General features: G+C 51.7%; 1 protein-coding gene across 1 annotated transcript in view; it reads right to left on the bottom strand.

Moving 5' to 3' along the window:
• Window positions 1-1979: 1979 nt before the first annotated feature.
• The window catches only part of LRRC75A (leucine rich repeat containing 75A), a 118964-nt gene continuing 102941 nt past the window's right edge, over window positions 1980-18002 (bottom strand). Inside the window, exon 4 of the mRNA XM_051992045.1 lies at window positions 1980-4048. Within this exon, the coding sequence (XP_051848005.1) occupies window positions 3496-4048 (553 nt within the window). The 3' untranslated portion in view covers window positions 1980-3495. The remainder of the gene's footprint in view (window positions 4049-18002) is intronic.

The following is an 18002-nucleotide window of genomic DNA, read 5'->3' as shown; positions in this document are numbered from 1 at the left end:
TTCCCGCTGCACCCCTCGGTCCCTCCCGGCCGCAGCCCGGGCCGACCCTGCCCGCACTCATTTACTCCCGGCCCCCTGGCTGACACTGCCCGCACCCCTCCCTCACTCCCGGCCCCAGTCCCCGCTCGCACCCCTCCCTCTCTCTGGGTCCCAATCCCCGGCTCGCACCTCTCCCTCACTCCGGACTCCAGTACCCGGCTCGCACCCCTCCCTCACTCCGGGCCCCAGTCCCCGCTCGCACCCCTCCCTCTCTCCCGGCCCCAGTCCCCGCTCGCACCCCTCCCTCACTCTGGGCCCCAGTCCCCGCTCGCACCCCTCCCTCACTCCGGGCCCCAGTCCCCGCTCGCACCCCTCCCTCACTCCGGGCCCCAGTCCCTGGCTCGCACCCCTCCCTCACTCCGGGCCCCAGTCCCCGCTCGCACCCCTCCCTCACTCCGGGCCTCAGTCCCCGGCTTGCACCCCTCCCTCACCACCGGCCCACAGCCCCCCTCCCCTCCCCCCCCCCCCCCCCCCCCCGCTGACACTGTCCCCACCGCTCACTTTCTCCCCCCCCACACTGCAGAAGGGATGGTCTGAGAAAAGGGGCTCCACTTGGCCACACCGGGAATCCCAGGGGGTGAGGGGGCCTCCCGGGAGCGCTCTGAGGCTCCGGACTCCTTCCGCAGTCCAACACCTGCGGGCCCTCACTTAGCCGTCCTTCGGCCCAGGTGAGGAGCTCCCGGTCCCTTCCCCCCATTTTGGGCCAGCTTTGCCAAAACGTCAGGGTGTTGGCCAGCTCCCCAGCTTACCCACTGAGCTCTCCTCTCTGGGGCAGCCGGTCCCCTGGGGCTCCTCCCGTTAGAATACAAGACCCTCGAGAGAAGGGATTTATTTTGCTTGGCCCTTTTTATTCCCAGGAATCGCTGCCAAATGCTTCATTCATTCCTTGGTCCCCTTCCCCCTCTCTTCTGGCCAGCCTATATTCCTTACACCCTGTCCCAGCCCTGGGACCTGTGGCCTGGGACCGTGGGGTGTTGCATGTGTAAAGGAAGAAGGGGCCCCTGAATCCCCTTCCAGGCCGAAATCTCTGCTCCGGAGCTAGAAGAGACCCCAGCCGCCCGTCTCTAGCCCAACCAGCTCATTTTACAGATGTGGAAACTGAGACCCAGCTGAGTTACACAACTTGCCATCCAATTTGACCCTGGGGGATTTGGGATCCTCCAGCCAGTGGCCCTTGCAAAGCACCAAGTGCTCAGAGTTAAGGGCAGGCTCATTTCCCTTTACAGCCCCCAGGACTGGCCGCCCCTACCCACTGAGCAGTCTGGGCGGGGGCAGTGGAGCAGCCTCAGCTGCTTTTGACCCTTTGGACAGCGGAGCTGCCCAAACCCTGGATTTCTGACCTGTGCCTTCCCAGTCTGCCCCGGAGAGCAAGCCCGGCCCAACGGGCTCTGGCTGGGGTGAAGGGATGGAGGAAGAGGAGCAAAGGAGGCCCGTGTGGATGAAGCTGGGAAGGCACTCCCTCCATCTCCTGGAGAAGCTCCCCAGTCCCACCCTGAACCCCGCAGGCACTCTGCATTTGGCAGGCGGGTGAGAGCCCCTGCAGTGTTCTGGCTCCCAGCTCCCATATTTCCCAACCTTAGCCTATGCCCAGGGAGGGAGGGCCAGTCTCCTAGTGGCTGTTGGCGGCTCCAATCAACTCCATTCCATTTGCCACTTTGGGGAAGGGAGGGCTCTGGCCTGGAGAGGGGCCCCTGGGAGCGCTTTCCGTCATTCTCCATCATGAACCCGGACTGCCGTCACTCAGAGGGGCAGGTGGGAGGCGGTTGGCAGAGAGGGGCGGGCCCAGAGCTGCCGGGGTGGGCAGGAGAGGGATCTGTGTGCATGGGGGCACCTCATGCCTCCCCTCCCCCCTCAGCACCCATCCTCCGGACAACCATTAGCCCGTGACAAATGACATCAGCGGCCGACCCTCCAGGGAGACACCAGGCAGGGGAAGCAGATGGGTCTAGACTCTGGCTGGCGCCTTTATTTCCAACGAGGGCGGGACACGCAGCCAGCCTGGGGTGGCTTGGAGGTCTGCTCAGGCCCGACCCGACCAGGGTGGGAGGCAGAGTGACAGGGACACAGACAGATCCCAGACAGGCTCAGGGGGCCCGGGAGGGAGAGGGGCGAGCCACGGACAGCTACCGAGTCTGATCTTGAGCTCCGCAGATCCTGGGAAACTGTACAAAAGACAACCTTAAAAAAATCCAAGTCAGCAAGCGTCCCCGCACCGGGCTGAGCCTGCGCTGGGGAGAAAGACACTGAGACGGCAAGGGGGGCTCACCCCCACTCCACCAAGTGTGGCCTGGGCTCCCCGCCCCCGACCACCGGGGGGCCGAGAGTGGGCCTCTGGCCTGACAAGGGCAGTGGTTCTAGAGTGGTCAGATGAGGTTCCAGAGCAGGGAGGGGCATTCTGAATCAAAGGACTTCAGTGAATTCAGGCTTGGGGTTTGGTCCCTAGGACGAGTGAGAGATCCCTAGCTGGCCCCCCCCCTTCCCTCCTAAACCTCAGCCTCCCAAGGCCATGGCCCGGGAGGGTGCCTCTTCCGGTCCTTCATGGGGTGCTCAGCACCCACCTCCTGTTTTTGTCTGAAGGGTTGGTCCCCACGGGAGCCCCCATCCCACATTCCAGGGCGTTCTCTGGGGGAAAAGTGGATTTCTCGTTAGCAAGACCCCAATCTCTTTGCGATCACTAGGTCCTTCTCTGCCACTCCGTTCTGAGCTTGGGTCCCAAGAACCCCACTCTGGGCCTCCAGTTCTCTTGCTGTAAAGGAAGGTCCGGCTAGAAAAGCTCTGACGGCTCTCCCCCCTCACTGTGTGAACAGAGACATGAGGGCTCCCCATCACTGTGTGAGTAGAGGGGCAGGGGGCTCCCCATCATTGTATGAGCAGAGAGGCAGGAGCTCCCCTATCACTGTGTGAGCAGAGAGACAGGGGCTCCCCTATTACTGTGTGAGTGGAGAGGTAGGGGCTCCCCATCACTTCATGAGCAGAGGCTGGGGCTCCCCATCACTGTGTGAGTGGAGAGGCGGGGGGCAGGGCTGGGGCCCCAGGAAGAGACCGAGCAGCGTCCAGAGCCAGTGCTGACACATCACGGGACACACAACATGGGAGAGAGGGATGGCAAGATGAGAGCCTGGGAGGCGGATAGAGGCAGAAGCCCCAGACTCCTCTCTCCCTGTTGGCTAGAGAGGGGACGCTCTCCGCTGGGCTGGACCCCCAATCTGGGGAGCCACAGCGAGCAGCCCGCTGTGCGAAGGGGCAAGGCTGGGACGCGCGGCAATAGGAGAGATCCCGAGAGGCAGCCCCTGCCAGGGCTCTGCCTACCCCCACCCCCCTACAATGAGACCTGGGTAAGGCTGATTGCTGCCCAGAGGGGAAGCTTCCCGGCGAGTCGTTGGTCAGAAGGTGCCCGGGTGACCTCCCTCTGTACAAAGTTTTCCACACAGGTAACCCCTACCCTCTCCCTCCGTGTCATGTCTGCCGGACTAGGGGGGAGGCAGACTCCTTCTCTCTGAGGGGGTTGCTGGGGGCCACGGAGGCCGAATACTTCTCCTTGGCATCCGCCACGCCGGGCAGATTCTCCTCGGCCTCCTCCAGGACGGTCCCCTCGCCCAGCTCCAGGATGGTGGGCAGGTGGCCCTGTTTGGGGGAGCGCTTCCGCAGGGCGAGGAGGAAGGGTTGGGGCAGAGAGAAAATGTCCACGTTATTGCCCAAGTCAATCCATGTGACGCGTGGGAACTTGTTGGGGTCTTTGAGGGCGTCCGTGAAGTCCCGGAGCACGGCCTTGGTCAGGCGGTTGCCGTTGAGGGCGAGGGTGGTGAGGTTGGGCATGGTGCTGAAGATGGGCAGCAGGTGGAGGACCATCTCGTCGGTGAGCTCCGTGAAGCCCAGTTCCAGGCTTTCCACCTGGTTCCCGCAGCGCTCCAGGTAGGCCATCAGCCGCTCCAGGTCCCGGGAGGTCAGCGGGATGCCCGACAGGTCCACCGTGTTGTCCGGCGGGGGGGTCATCAGGACCGATTTCAGGCTGTGGGGGGCAGGGACAGGAAGGTCAGTAAGGGCGGGCCGGGGGGAGTACTTGCTCTACCGCTCCCACTCCTGGAGGCACCGGGTAGGGCGCCCCTCACTTCTCCGGAGCCACTGGGATTGATAATCCTCTGAGGTTTTGGGGGGGGGGTCAACCCGCTTTGATGGAGGAAGCCTCCATACCGGGAACTCCCAACACCCATGAAATCACAGGTCTGACCTGCACTCCCCCTCAAAAAAGTATCGTGGCTGTCTTAACTATGTGTTATATATGATGATACAGAATATGATTCTATATTGTCACAATATATGCAATTGTTATATTTTGTTATATCGCACATATAGCAATTGTTACACATGTAACTGTTAGTAATATAACATATATTTTGTTACCCTTCACTCGACTCCTCTTCTGTATCTTAACAGAGAGATGACTGGGCTCTGAAAGGCTTCTGTGGGAAGAGCAGAAATCCCGGAGGATGCGCCCCACACTGGGAAGCCTCTTTGGATGGTCTCAAGACCGAATGGATGGGGCAATTGTGATGCAGTCAAGGACCTGAGTTCAAATCTAGCCTCAGGTACTTAACACTTCCTCCGGGCAAGTCATTTAACCCCGATTGCCTCACCACAGAAAGAGAAAAAAATTCTATTTGCCGACCAAAGACAAGCTTCTGCTTAATATGGAAAAAGAGATTCAGCCCCAAGTCCCCGACCTTCCCATATTCTGACATGGATGCCTGGTTTCCTCAGATCTCCCACAGTACTTTGCTGTTGTCTAATGCAGTTATTTTGATCTTTTACATTTTTTTTGGTAGAATGCCTTTTGTTTTTTGTATCACCTTCAGTTCTGAATATCCTTTCCATTTCCCCTCCCAAGCCCTTGGAAGAAGCCTTGGAGCCTCAAAAAAGAAAGAAGGGAAAACAGAGCAACCCCCAAAAGCAGCACCTTCCATGCGGCAGCGGCCCAGCCACCCATCCCGCTTCTTCAGGGAGGGGCGGGGACCGGGTCCCTTTCTCAGCTGCTCATCCGCTGCATTTACTTCTCCTTCTTGCGTGTACTCTTGGATGGGCTTATATAGGCTCCTGAGAAGGCTGCTGAGAGCCGGGGGAGAGCGCTTGGAGCAGTCACCGCCAGTCCCTCAGCCCTCCATGGCTCCCCTTTTTACATTGTGAAAGCCTTCTGAGCAAGAGGTGGGCGTTGGGGGGCCAGCCGAGGCTGCTCCCGCTGGCCTGAGGACAGAGGATTCATCTTATTCCTCAGGCCCAGCTGAAGCTTTTGGGGTGGCCAGCGGGAGTGGGAGCTGCTGCTACCTGGGATTTCACCACTAGAGGGCATTTTGGTCCCGTCTTGGGCTACCCCGGATGGGCAGGCCTACCTGGACAGGCAAACTGCCCCCCCAACTCTGCCAGGGAGAGCAGGAAGCCCCAGGGAGTCTCCTCGGACCCCCCCCCCAAATCCCACCCCAGCCTTCAGGCCTCCCGCCTCCAATCCTGATCTTTAATTACAACTGGTCTCCCCAGCAAGACAGGGAGCTTCTGGGGCTGTGTGTCTGTGTGCACATCAGTCACCCTCTCTGGGTCTCAGCTTCCTCCTGTTCAAAATGAAAATGTTGGCTCTACGGTGAGCGTGGCCTCTCTCTGAGGCTTTGTCTGAGATGCGATATGTGCGGCAGGGGAGTGCTGGGCTTGGAGGCTAGAGGATTCGGGTTAAGTCTCCCTTCTGACCACCCCTGGCTGCCTCAGTTTCCTTATCTGTAAAATGAGATCACACCGGCCTCAATGGAGGTCGTGAAACTCAAATGAGATCATCCACATGAGGGGTTTGTGAGAGATGCTGTTGCTGCTGCCATTCTAGCCCTTCACACAAAGCCTTTTCCTGGGCCTTTCCGGTGATTCCCAAGAGAAGCAGCCCAGAAGGGTGACCTTCCCCACAGCCCCCAGCTTCCAGTCCCCAGGGGTCTAGAGAAAAGCCGTCAAGGTCATGGGAAGCTGGGGCTCCTCGGGGCTTTGGTGTCCGCTTTCTGGCCTGAAGAGAGTAAGTTCCCTCCTTTTGTCAGCCTGCCGGCTTTAGAATCTCTCCTGAAAGTTCTTCGGAAAAAGCAATCTGCTGCCCGTCTCTACCCTCCCCCTTCCCGGGGAAGGGCCTGCCCCGCCTTAAGCTGCTAAACTGCTCAGACTGGGGCACCTGCCCCAACTCCCCAGTGAAATGGCCTCTTGCTCATTTTGTATAGACAGAGTGTCCCAAAAATCTTTGTGAAGTTTTACAAGGCACTGCCTAGCATACAGTAGGTAGTGAATAAATGCTAGTTGAATGACTAATCTCTCTCACTTAATAATAATTCTCTTTCTTATTATGTCTATAATAATTATCTCTATAATATTCTCTCTCTATAATACAATTTATAATCAATATATAATTTATATAATATTATAATATACATTATATTCTACACTTATATAATAATATAATTATAATTTGTAAGTAAATCTCACTTTATAATAATAATTAACAATTTACAGATATTATCTCATTTGGTCCTTACAGCATTTAGGGTGATTGCCTACTTTGAGTTAAATAATATCACCATCTCCAGTTTACAGATGAAGAAACTGAGATTAAATGGCTTGTCCAAAGTTGTACAGTTAATTATGAAAATATGTTTTGCATGACCTCACATGTACAATCAGTATCATACCATTTGCTTTCTCGAGGGAAGGGAGAGAACTTGACCATATTTTAAAAAAAATTAATATTAATTTTTAAAAATGTAATTGGGAATATTTGTTTGTTTTATTTTTGGCAAAGTAAGTGTTAAGTGTCTGAAGCTGGCTTTGGACTCAGATCCTCCTGACTCTAGGATCAAGGCTCTATCCACTGTGCCAACTAGTTGCCTTTGTAATTAGAAATATTTAACAAAACAAAAATATATATTAAAAAACCACCAAGTTGTACAGTTAATTAAACATCAGAAGCTGGAATTGGACCCCTATCTCTGAGACTTCAATGAGGGGAAGAAGGGGTAAAGAGAGGCCCAAAGACGTCCAGGTGAGTCGGTCTAGCAATGGTCTCCACTACCAAGAAGCTCTTTGTTTAACCAAGATGGTCATTGCATTAAAGACTCCAAGGTGCATTCATTTATTCAACAAACATTCATTAAACACCTATTTTTCAGGAACTAGATCAGCAAAGAAATAGATGTCCCTGCCCAGGCCCAGCACAGGGAGAGATAAGCCAGACACAGAAAAGCAATCCAGAAGAAAAAGGGTACGAAGTGCTAATAGATCAAGAAGACAAAGGTCACCTGTGGCTGGGAGTGACAGGCCTTGAAAGCATGGGCAGAATATCAATAAGTGTGAAGATGGGGGATGGGCATCCTAACCAGCCAAGGCAAGGCCCTGACAAAGTGTTCTGAGATCAGCAAATAATCCACTGGACCCTTGTTTCTAACCCTTTATTTTTACCAAGGGGGAAACTGAGGCCCCCAAAAGTAAAGGCACTTAATTAGGCCTTAGCCTTAGAGCTGAAAGGGACATTAAAAGGCCTTCTAGGCAAATTTCTTTTGTAGAGAGGAAACAGGCCCGGAATGTCCGATGGTCATGACTTGTCCAAGATGACAAATAAGCAGACCTCTTTATTTTTAGAGAGGAAACAGGCTCAGAATGGCCAATGGCAATGCTTTGTCCAAAGTTATAAAAGATAGAAAATGGAGATTTGAACCCAGGTCCTCTGATTCCAGATACAGTTCTGTTTTGTGGGGGGCTAAATGTTTAATGCCAGGGATCTGAATTTTGCGGAAGCAGCCATTAAAAGGTCTTGAGCAGAGGAGAGAGGCACTCATGTCAGTGGACACAGATGATGACCCTGGAAGTGGTTGTGTACAGGAAATACTGAAAGTAGGGTGGGGGTGGGTGATGGCCCAGGCTGTGTTGTGGGGACAGCAAGTGGCCCCCTGGCAGCACAGACTTACCTAAGATGATGCTTTTTTACAGCTGTATTTACTTTTTGGTTTTTTTTTCCATTTCACACACATACACAATTTACAAATTACACAGATTTGCAGCTCACAAGCTCACCTGAAAGGTGAAGCCTGAAGCCCTAGGCCCTGGGCCCAGCCTGCCGCTAACTAGGACCGGGTATAAAATGGGAGGGGTGGGTTTTGTGACCCCTGAGACCCTCTGATCCAGGGCTGCTCTCAGATCTTTGGGTCACCATGTCTCCCTGTCCATGTTGGGGGTTGGAGGGAGAAAGAACGCACTTCCTGGTCTCCCAGGCCCAAGGGAGCAGGACAACCAGGAAAAACCAAGGCCACAGAAGGACCGGAGAGGCCTCCCTGCAGCACTCCTGCCTCCCCTCTCCTCCCAGCTTCTCAGGATGCCTCCTGACTGGCTCTGCGTTCTCCTGCCCCTTCCTTTTTTGTCACCTGGATCCCAAAATAAGCTCTCGGCCCAAGGCTTTCATCACCTGCCGCACGTGCCCGGCGGCTGAGTCATTAGGAGGAAATGGAGGCAGGAAGGAGTGGCTGTCCGGGCTCTGGGGGCACGACCACCCAGCCGAGGACTGTCCTCGGGCCTCCCATCTCTCCCCGGCTCCTTGCCCCCCACTCACTTCTCCACCCCTCGTCATCCAGCCTCTGTGGCTCAGAGGTGTTCGGGGTTACTGGCTCTCTGCCACCAAGTCAACCTCGGGGTCTTCTGGACACTCCAGACCAAGCTGAACAGGACCCCCCAAGGGTTCCACGATCATGTTCTCTCCTAGTTCTCCTCCTACCCTTCCCACCATTCTTCCTTTGGCCAGACTGGGACAAGTCTCGGGTAGGACGCGCCTTTGGGACTGAATTGTAAAGAACTACTGTTAGGGGCCTACTGATAGTGCTGGAGGAAGACCTGAATGCAAATTCTCCCTCCTACTAGCTGGGAGACAATTCCCTTAATCTCTCTCAGCCTCAGTTTCCACAACCATAAAATGGAAGCTAAAAATAGCATCTGCTTCCTAGGAGTATTGTGAAGGTCAAAAAAGGGGATATTCACAAAGTGTTTTTTAAATCTTAAAGCACTACATAAATGCTATTATAATTATTAATAATAGTAGTGGTGGTGGTGGTAGTACTAGTAGCAGTAGTAGTGTTGTAGTAGTAATAGTAGTAGTAGAAGTGATAGTAGTAATAGCAATAGTAGTGGCAGTAATAGTAGTAGTAGTGGTGATTTAGTAGTAATAGTAGTAGTAGTAGTAGTAGTGGCATAGTAGTGGTAGTAATAATAGTAATAGTAGTAGTGGTGACCTAGTAGTAATAGTAATAGTAGTGGTAGCAATAATAGTAGTAGTAGTAGTAGTGGATTAGTAGTAATAGTAGTGGTAGTAATAGTAGTAGTAGTAGTGGTTTAGTAGTAATAGTAGTAATAGTGATAGTAGTGATAGTAATAATAGTAATAGTGTTTTAGTAGTAATAGTAATAGTAGTGGTAGTAATAATAGTAGTAGTAGTGGTGGTTTAGTAGTAATAGTAGTAGTAGTAGTAATAGTAGTAATAATAGTAGTAGTGATTTAGTAATAATAGTAATAGTAGTGGTAGTAATAATAGTAATAGTAATAGTAGTAGTAGTGGTTTAGGAGCAGTAGCAGAGGTAAGGAGGGAATGCAAGGCAGACAAGGAGGGGCACAGCCTATGTATAAAGGCCTGGAGATGGTGGGTGCCACGTGGAGTTGGCAGAATAAGGGGGCACCCACCCATGGGGGCTCTGCGTTAAACCCAGGTTTGCCCCACAGAAAATTTGGGGTCCCAAGGTCTGACCTTATGTGGGACCAGATAAAACTCTGTGGCCAGGCCGGGCAGAGGAGGGGCAGCGTGACTGGTGAATGGAGACAGTTCAGGGAGTCCTGGTTTCCAATCCCATAACAGGTCTCTACTAGATGGGTGACCCTGTGCTAGTCACTGTCCCATGTAATGATCCAGGCTCTTCTCTGTCCTAGAGTCAGGAAACCCTGAGTTCAAATCTGGCCTCAGACCCTTAACACTTCCTGGCTATATGACCCTGGGCAAGTCAGGTAACCCCAACGGCCTCAGGGCAAAAAAAGCCGCCTGCATCAGAAAGTCTCACACCAGTGGAATCCCGGTGCGGCTCCATCCCTGGCCCCAAAGGTTTCCAGTTTGCATTTCCCTCAGGGTCCAGCTCTTCCATGCCACAGATAGGTGACAGATTCATGACTTTTGGGGAAATCCTCCCCTCCTTCCCCAGTAGGCTTTGCCTCTTGTGTCCCCTCCCCCCTTGGGCCCCTCCTCCACCCTCAGCCTTCTAAAATCCTGTCGGGCTCTGGTCTGGCTGCCAGCCCAGGGGCTAAAAAGGGCAGCCTCTCCTGGGCCTGGCTCTCCCCTCCAAGTCTTGTTCTGCCCTTTCAGAACAATCTGGCCAGAGAAGCAGAACTTTCCCCTCCCCCCATCCCAGCTCCAAAAATAATCCCTTCCGCTCCCTCCCCCGCTCTTCCAGCCACAGGCTGATCGATAGTAAGGATTTTGAAATAAAAATCTGTCTTCCTAAGGCTCTGACTGAGGAAGACCAAGGGGGCTGAGGGATGCAGATGGGCCTGGCCTTGGGTGGGGATGGGGAGTTGAAGCTGCTGAGAACAACTAACAGATCCACCAGGAAAGATCACCCCCAGCCCCATCCCTTCCCCCTTCAATGGGAAGACCCTGAGAAATGAGCTCTGGCTCCTTTGGGACCTCAGGGCAGGAGGTTCTGGGAGGGCCGGATCCCACCGAGGCAGCATGGCCATGATTGGCGAGAAGGTGCTGGGGAGGCCGGGGTTCCAGGGCTGATGCACTCTCCAGTCTGCTCTCACACAGCCCTCAGCTCAGTTTTCTCCAGTTTAAAGTGAGAAAAGTAACTCATGCTTCCTAAGGGGGCTCTGGACATAATGGGGGGTGCTTGCCCAAAGAAGAGTAGGGTAACCAATTCAGCCAGAATCCCAGCCCCTTGGAATAGCAGAACTGGAAGGAAGCTCCTAAAGGCCCCTGGATCTCACTGACCTCCTAGAGGCCCATGAATCTCATTAATCTCCTAGAGGCTCCTGGATCTCATTAATCTCCTAGAGGCTCTTAGATCTCCTAGACCTCCTAGAGGATCATGGTTCTCATTAATCTCCTAGAGACTCACAGATCTCATAGTTCTCCTCGAAGCTCATGGATCTCATTCACTTCCTAGAGGCCCATGGATTTCATAGAACCTCTGAGGGGCCCATGGATCTCATTGACCTCCTAGAGGCCCATGGCTCTCCTAGCTCTCCTAGAGGCCCATGGATCTATCTAACTTCTTAGAGGTCCATGGATCTCATAGAACCTCTGAGGGGCCCATGGATCTCATTGACCTCCTAGAGGCCCATGGCTCTCCTAGCTCTCCTAGAGGCCCATGGATCTATCTGACTTCTTAGAGGCCCATGGATCTCATAGAACCTCTGAGGGGCCCATGGCTCTCCTAGCTCTCCTAGAGGCCCATGGATCTGACTTCTTAGAGGCCCATGGATCTCATAGAACCTCTGAGGGGCCCATGGATCTCATTGACCTCCTAGAGGCCCATGGCTCTCCTAGCTCTCCTAGAGGCCCATGGATCTGACTTCTTAAGAGGCCCATGGATCTCATAGAACCTCTGAGGGGCCCATGGATCTCATTGACCTCCTAGAGGCCCATGGCTCTCCTAGCTCTCCTAGAGGCCCATGGATCTATCTGACTTCTTAGAGGCTCATGGATCTCATAGAACCTCTGAGGGGCCCATGGATCTCATTGACCTCCTAGAGGCCCATGGCTCTCCTAGCTCTCCTAGAGGCCCATGGATCTATCTGGCCTCTTAGAGGCCCATGAATCTTATAGTTTTCCTAGATCTCATTGACTTCCTAGAGGCCCATGGATCTCATTGACCTCCTAGAGACTTGTGGTTCCCATAACCTTCCTGATGGCTCATGAATCTTGAGCTAAAGGGACTTCAGTGATCACATCCAGGTCACAAGATCACCCAAGGTGTTACTACTAGACCTATCCCCTTACCTCACCGCAAGAAAACTGGCACAGAGTGAGTAGCTAACTCATATGCCTAAGGTCACATGGCTAGGCAGGATTTAAATTCGGCTCTTCCTGATTCCAAGCCCCATGTCCTGTCTACTGTGCTCCAGGATGTGCAGGGTCACAAACCCAGGCTGGCGCTGCCGGAGGCTGCCTTCTCCCTTTTCTGGGGAGGGGCCACAGAGGTCAAATTTCAGGCCCTTTCCCCTTGCTGGGTCTCTGATTCCTCCTCCAAGAGGGAGATGACCTTGAAGGTCCCTTCCAACACTGGCCTTCTGTGACCACAACATCCTTATTCAATCCCACCCCTCCTAGCTCCAGCAGCAGGAAGCAAAGCCCCCTCCCCCTTCTCCCCTTACTGCTGGTTTGACTCTGGCCCTGTGAAAACCAGAGATAGAATGTTGGTGGGGAAGTCAAGGAGACCTGAATTCAGATTCAGCTGGTGACTGAAACGGGTTCAAATGTTCCCTCTGACAGTTACTGTTGAACTTGGTCATCTCTTTGGTCCTCACCTACAGGTATCTGCCTTGCAGTTCTAAATCTGGGACACTGCTTCTCCCACACCCTTCCCCCTCCCCACAGATCGGGCAGTGGACAGCTGGGACGGCCCGCAGCAGGTCGAGGGAACCTGGGGCCCAGGCCTGCTGGGAGCCTGGCCAGTTCCATGGAATCCTCTGGAAATCCATGAAAGCCAGAGCACCGAGGGCCAGAAGGGACCATGGGCCTTCAAGGCCGAGCTCTTCCTTCGAGACCCAGTAAGAGGTGTTGCCGTGGATCTCATAAGGCCCAGTGAGCGCTCTCTCCACTCCGAGTGGTCCCTACAATTCCCTTAGGCAATTCACACATCTGGAGAACAAGGCAGCTGTCTTTTGGACAGGTGGGTGCCCTCCGGGTCTGGCCTCTCACCCCCCAGAGACCCGACTTACAGAACACTTGTCGACTTGAATGAGATTTTTGCCTCTAGGAGCCTAGACTTAAGAGCAGGTAGGGAGGGCTCTCAGAAACCCTCAGAGGCCCCTCCTTTTTACAGATGGGGAAACTAAGGCTTACAATTCTGTCGCTCATAACTGTCAGCAGTGGGATTTGGATTCAGCTTTTTTCTGATTTCCTGGTCCAGAGCTCCTTGACCAGTTTGGGATGGGTGAATGAATGAATGAATGAAAGGAAATCTTCCCATGATCTCTACATTGCTAATGCTATAGCTCATTACTTACTTTTAAAAAAAGAAAAGAACAAGACTAAAGTCAGCCCTTTCTTTCAGAAAGCTTGTATGAGCCCCACCATTCTTGTTTTGGAATGCTTTAAGTGAGCAGGACCCCATCTTCTTCATCTGACCCCCTTGGGGCTGAGGGGCGCCATTTTGGAGACAGTTGGCTGAGGACTGGGGTATAGCTACCTAGCTCAAACCTGGGGCCTGGGGCCTGCAACCAGCTGAGCTAAGCAGCCAGCACATGAGGTAGTTATTAGAGACCCCCCTCCCCCACTATTTGGGAGGCCTGTAGGTCTGGTGTGTGAGCCACATGTTTTGATGCTGTTGGGCTCGGGTTCCAGGGAGAAAGATCTGCTTTGAAGTCTGTTTGCCAGAGCCGGCGGGGGCCCCTTTCCCTCCTCAGCCAAGGGAGCCCCTCCCATGTCTGGAAGAAGGGGCCAAGAGTCTTCTCTGGGGGAGAAGGGCTGGGGTGGGGAGGTACAATTCACACATCTGGAGAACAAGGCAGCTGCCTTTTGGACAGGTGGGTGCCCTCCGGGTCTGGGTGTATGTAGGGGGGCTTCTTTTGTCCATAGTCTACACTAGCTATCAGCCATCCAACATGGCCTTGTCTTGCCCGAGATTAGGATGGGCTTGGGTTCCATTAAGGGAACGGGATGGGACCGCCCATAAGGCCAGAAGCTCCCCAGGAACAAGGTTCATACTTTGCCCAGTTTTCCAGAGCAGAACCTTTTCATCCTCCACTTTCTTTTTCAAACTTCTCCCTTACCTGGAGGATCCCCCTGCCCAGCCCAGGAAAGCATGGACCACAATGGAGTTGACGAGAGAGAGAGAGAGAGAAAGAGAGACAGACAGAGAGAGAGAGAGAGAGAGAGAGAGAGAGAGAGAGAGAGAGAGAGAGAGAGAGAGAGAGAGAGGGGTTTCTAAACAATTTTCCTGAGCAGCAACCAGACAAGTTTCCCAAACGGCATCTAGAGACCTCGAGGAAAGCCTGGCCTCGGGCCCCTAAAGTCTCTGGATCACAGAAGGGGGGAAGGCACTGGTATTGGGGGGGACCCACTGCTGCCCTCCAAAGGCCCTGGCTAATTGGGCCTCCCACCCAGCTCCTCGGCTCAGTCCTCACGCATCCACTGCCCCCAAGCCCCTCCTCCCCACTTGTCTGGCTCCGCTCCCTGCCCTGGCCCTCCTTCCAGCCCCAACCCTGCCGGCCCAAGAAGGCCATGTGGCAAGTGCAGCAGATTTTCCAAATGTTTCTGCCAAATTAGGGGAAATTGTTTTTGAAGCCGTTTGGAGTTTATGAGTCTGGCTGGATCAGCTGCACACTCCAAGAAACTTTAGACTTTCCCTCAGAAAAGTCAGAGTTTGCCAAATATCGCACATCATTCACACACGAGCGCAGGCTCCCCACCCCACTGCACAACAGACCCCCAAGTACTGCCTCGGTTGCCAAGCAAACACTTCTGCCCAACCCCTGGCTCCCCACACCAGGGCTTTAAGCAGGAAAAATCTAGCTACAACAGGAAAGGCAGCAGCTACAGGGGAGAGAGTGCTGCAAGCAGAATCAGGAAGACATGGATTCGAATCTCACTTTTGTTAGAGCTGCATGACCCTGGGTGAAACATTTAACCTGTCTAGAGCTAGAACATCTCACTTCTGAGTCACTCAAGTTCAAGCATTTCAGGCTGGTGTGGAGACAGAACTGGGACATCCCCAAGAACCATCTACTCCCCCTCAGAGAGGGGATGATCACTGTCAGGCACCCCCCCATCACTATCCAGACTAAGGGGGAACCCCAGAGACTTCCACACAGGAAGCAGTGAATGCTTAGAGCAAGCATTCTGCCACCCAGGATTTCTTTGAGGTGGAGTGCTCACCAAGGAAACCCGCTCCATCAATGCTGAGCAGTCACCGTTCCATAAGTTGGGAATTGTGCTCGCCATTGTGGAGAGCAATTTGGAATTATGCCCAAAGGGCTATCAAATGTGTATTTCCTTTGATCCGGCAGTGTCTCTCCTGGGTCTATATCCCAAAGAGATCCTAAAAAAGGAAAAGGGACCCCATGTGCAAAAATGTTTGTGGCAGCCAAGGAATTGGAAATGGGGATGCCCATCAATTGGGGGACGGCTATATCTGAAGGTAATGGAGTATGATTGTTCTATAAGAAATGATGGGCAGGCAGATTTCAAAGAAAGTCTTTTTCAAAAAGTCTTTCTTCTGATTTCCTGCTCCAGAGTTCCTTGATCAGTTTGGGATGAAGGAATGAATGAATGAATGAATGAAAGGAAATCTCATGATCTAAGTCTGGAAAGACTTACAGAAATTGATTCTGAGAGACACGAATAGAACATTGTACAAAGCAATAACAAGATTATGTGATGATCAACTGTGATAGATTTGGCTCTTCTCTACAAGACAATGATCCAAGACAATTCTAATAGACTTGGGATGGAAAATGTCATCCACATCCAGAGAGAGAATTATGGAGATGAAATACAGATTGAAGGATACTATTTTCACTTTTTTTTGGGGGGGGTTTCTTTCTTATATTTTTTGTTTTGATTTTTCTTTCACAACATGACTCATGGAAATACATTTAACAAGATTGTATATGTATAGTCTTTATCACATTGTTTGCTGTCTTGGGGAGAAGGGATGAAAGGCAAAGAGAGAGAAAAAACGGGAACTTAAAATTTTATAAAAATGAATATTTACAACTATCTTTACATTGAAATAGAAAAAATAAAATACTGCTAAGTGAAAAAAAATAACTTCCATAATATAGCAACATAGGATTGTAGACTTTGTGCTAGAGGGTACTTAGGAAGGAACCCATAGTATCAGCTTCTCATTTTACAGATGGTGAAACTGAGAGAGAGGGAGGCTAAATATTTTTCCTGGATTTATATAGATATTATCAGGAATATTCATATAGGTATTATCAGAAATGGCAACTGGACTTGAGTCCTCTAATCCCAAGGCAGTGCTCTTTCTCAGTCTTAGCTGCTTGAGAAGTTAAATAGCTTACCACACAGTAAAAACTTGAACCCAGGCTTTTCTGATCTGAAGATGGTTCTGTACCCACTTGGCCAGGATGACTTTCCAATAAATTGTCAGAAAGAGCCTGCTGGAGGTAGGAGTCAAAGACTTTGGTTCTAGCAATGGCTCTGTTATCTTTCCTGACTTATCTCTTCTTGGTTTGTCCCCAGCTCCACAGGCTTTTCCCTAGACTCTTGAGCAAAAATCATTGTTATCTAAACCCAGTCCAACAACTAGGGGAATGGGTAGGGGAATTTTCAAGAAGCCAGGCATGGTGATGGCAGTTGGAGGCCAGGAAGATGGGGCAGGTAGAAAGAGGAAAATATAGATCTGGGCTTGGAAGAAGAATAGGAGAAGGATCTCTTTTTTGCCTAGTTTCCCTGTCAATCAGTGAACAATTAATCAGCACCAATTATATACCTGCAAGCCACCAGGAACTGTGCTAACTGATAAAGATATAAAGACAAAATCAAAAAATAGTAATCTGTTCTCAAAAATAATTACTTCAAGGGTACCCATTGAGGGAAAAAGCATCAATCAACAAGCATTTATTAAGCAATAGTGCTTGATCTCCTCTTCCCTTGGAGTTCTTTCTGACTCTGTCTCCTCTGTTTCTTTTGCTATCCCTTCCTTTCTTGTCTGTCTCTCTTCTTTCTCTGTATCTGTGTCTTCTTCCTTCTCTCTCTCTCCCTCTTCCGCTGCTCCCCCTTCTTTGTCTTTGTCTTCTCTCTCCCTCTTCTCCCTCCCCCTTCTTTGTCTTTTTCTGTCTCTGCTTCTCTGTCTCTCTCTTTCTCCTCCATCTGTGTCTGTTTTTATCTCTTTGTCTCTCCCTCCCTCCCTTTCTCAGTCTGTCTTTCCCCCTCTTCTCTTTGTGTCTATGTGTCTGTCTCTTTGCCCGTTTGTCTCTTGCTCCCTTCTCTCCTCCTCTCTGTCTCTCTTTCTCTGTTTCTCTCTCTCTCCTTCTCCGTCTCTATTTCTCTCTCCAGTCCACTTTCTTCATGTTCTCATTCCTCCATTGCAGAGAGTATCTATGGCCTTCTAGCACTGTCGCTTTTGACCTGCTTAATTGGTTTGCTTTTATGAACATGGGAGCTATCAGCTGGAATCCTAAAAAGCGAAACCAGTTGGTTGGCTGGTTCTAGGACACACAGAAAACACAGGATCACATTTTAAGGGGAGAGAAATTGCCAGAGGGAATTAAATTAGCCAGGTGTTAGATGGTACCTTTCAGTGAAAAAAGGTGAGATGCTGGAAGAAGCCTCCATTTCAGACCAAGCCATTTCCTCTGGCCCATCCTCCAACTCCTTTTCCTGTATTCTCTCCCACCCCCATCTGCCTTAAGTCAATGCCTAGTATATAGTAGTTGCTTAATAAATGCTTGTTGATTGATGTTTCCTTCCCCAGTGAGATAGACTGGGTCTGCCTTGCCTGGAGATAGGGGGATGGACTAAATAACCTCAGAGCTCTCATTTAGATCTTCAACAGCACCATTTTCTACTTTCAGGCAGGAAAATTTATGTGTTTTTGACCAAAATCTATAAACACAGCCAGGAGTGGGGGAAAACAGCTAGCAATCCTGGTTCTCCACCCCCCTGCTGGCAACCTGGCTCCCACCTGCCTGTCCTACTCTGGCTGGGCTGGAAAAGCATTTCCCAACCTATT

The sequence above is a fragment of the Antechinus flavipes genome, chromosome 4 (assembly GCF_016432865.1).
Source record: "Antechinus flavipes isolate AdamAnt ecotype Samford, QLD, Australia chromosome 4, AdamAnt_v2, whole genome shotgun sequence".
NCBI lineage: Eukaryota > Metazoa > Chordata > Mammalia > Dasyuromorphia > Dasyuridae > Antechinus > Antechinus flavipes.
The sequence above is the reverse complement of the archived record's forward strand: the minus strand, read 5'-3'. Positions and strand labels throughout refer to the sequence as shown.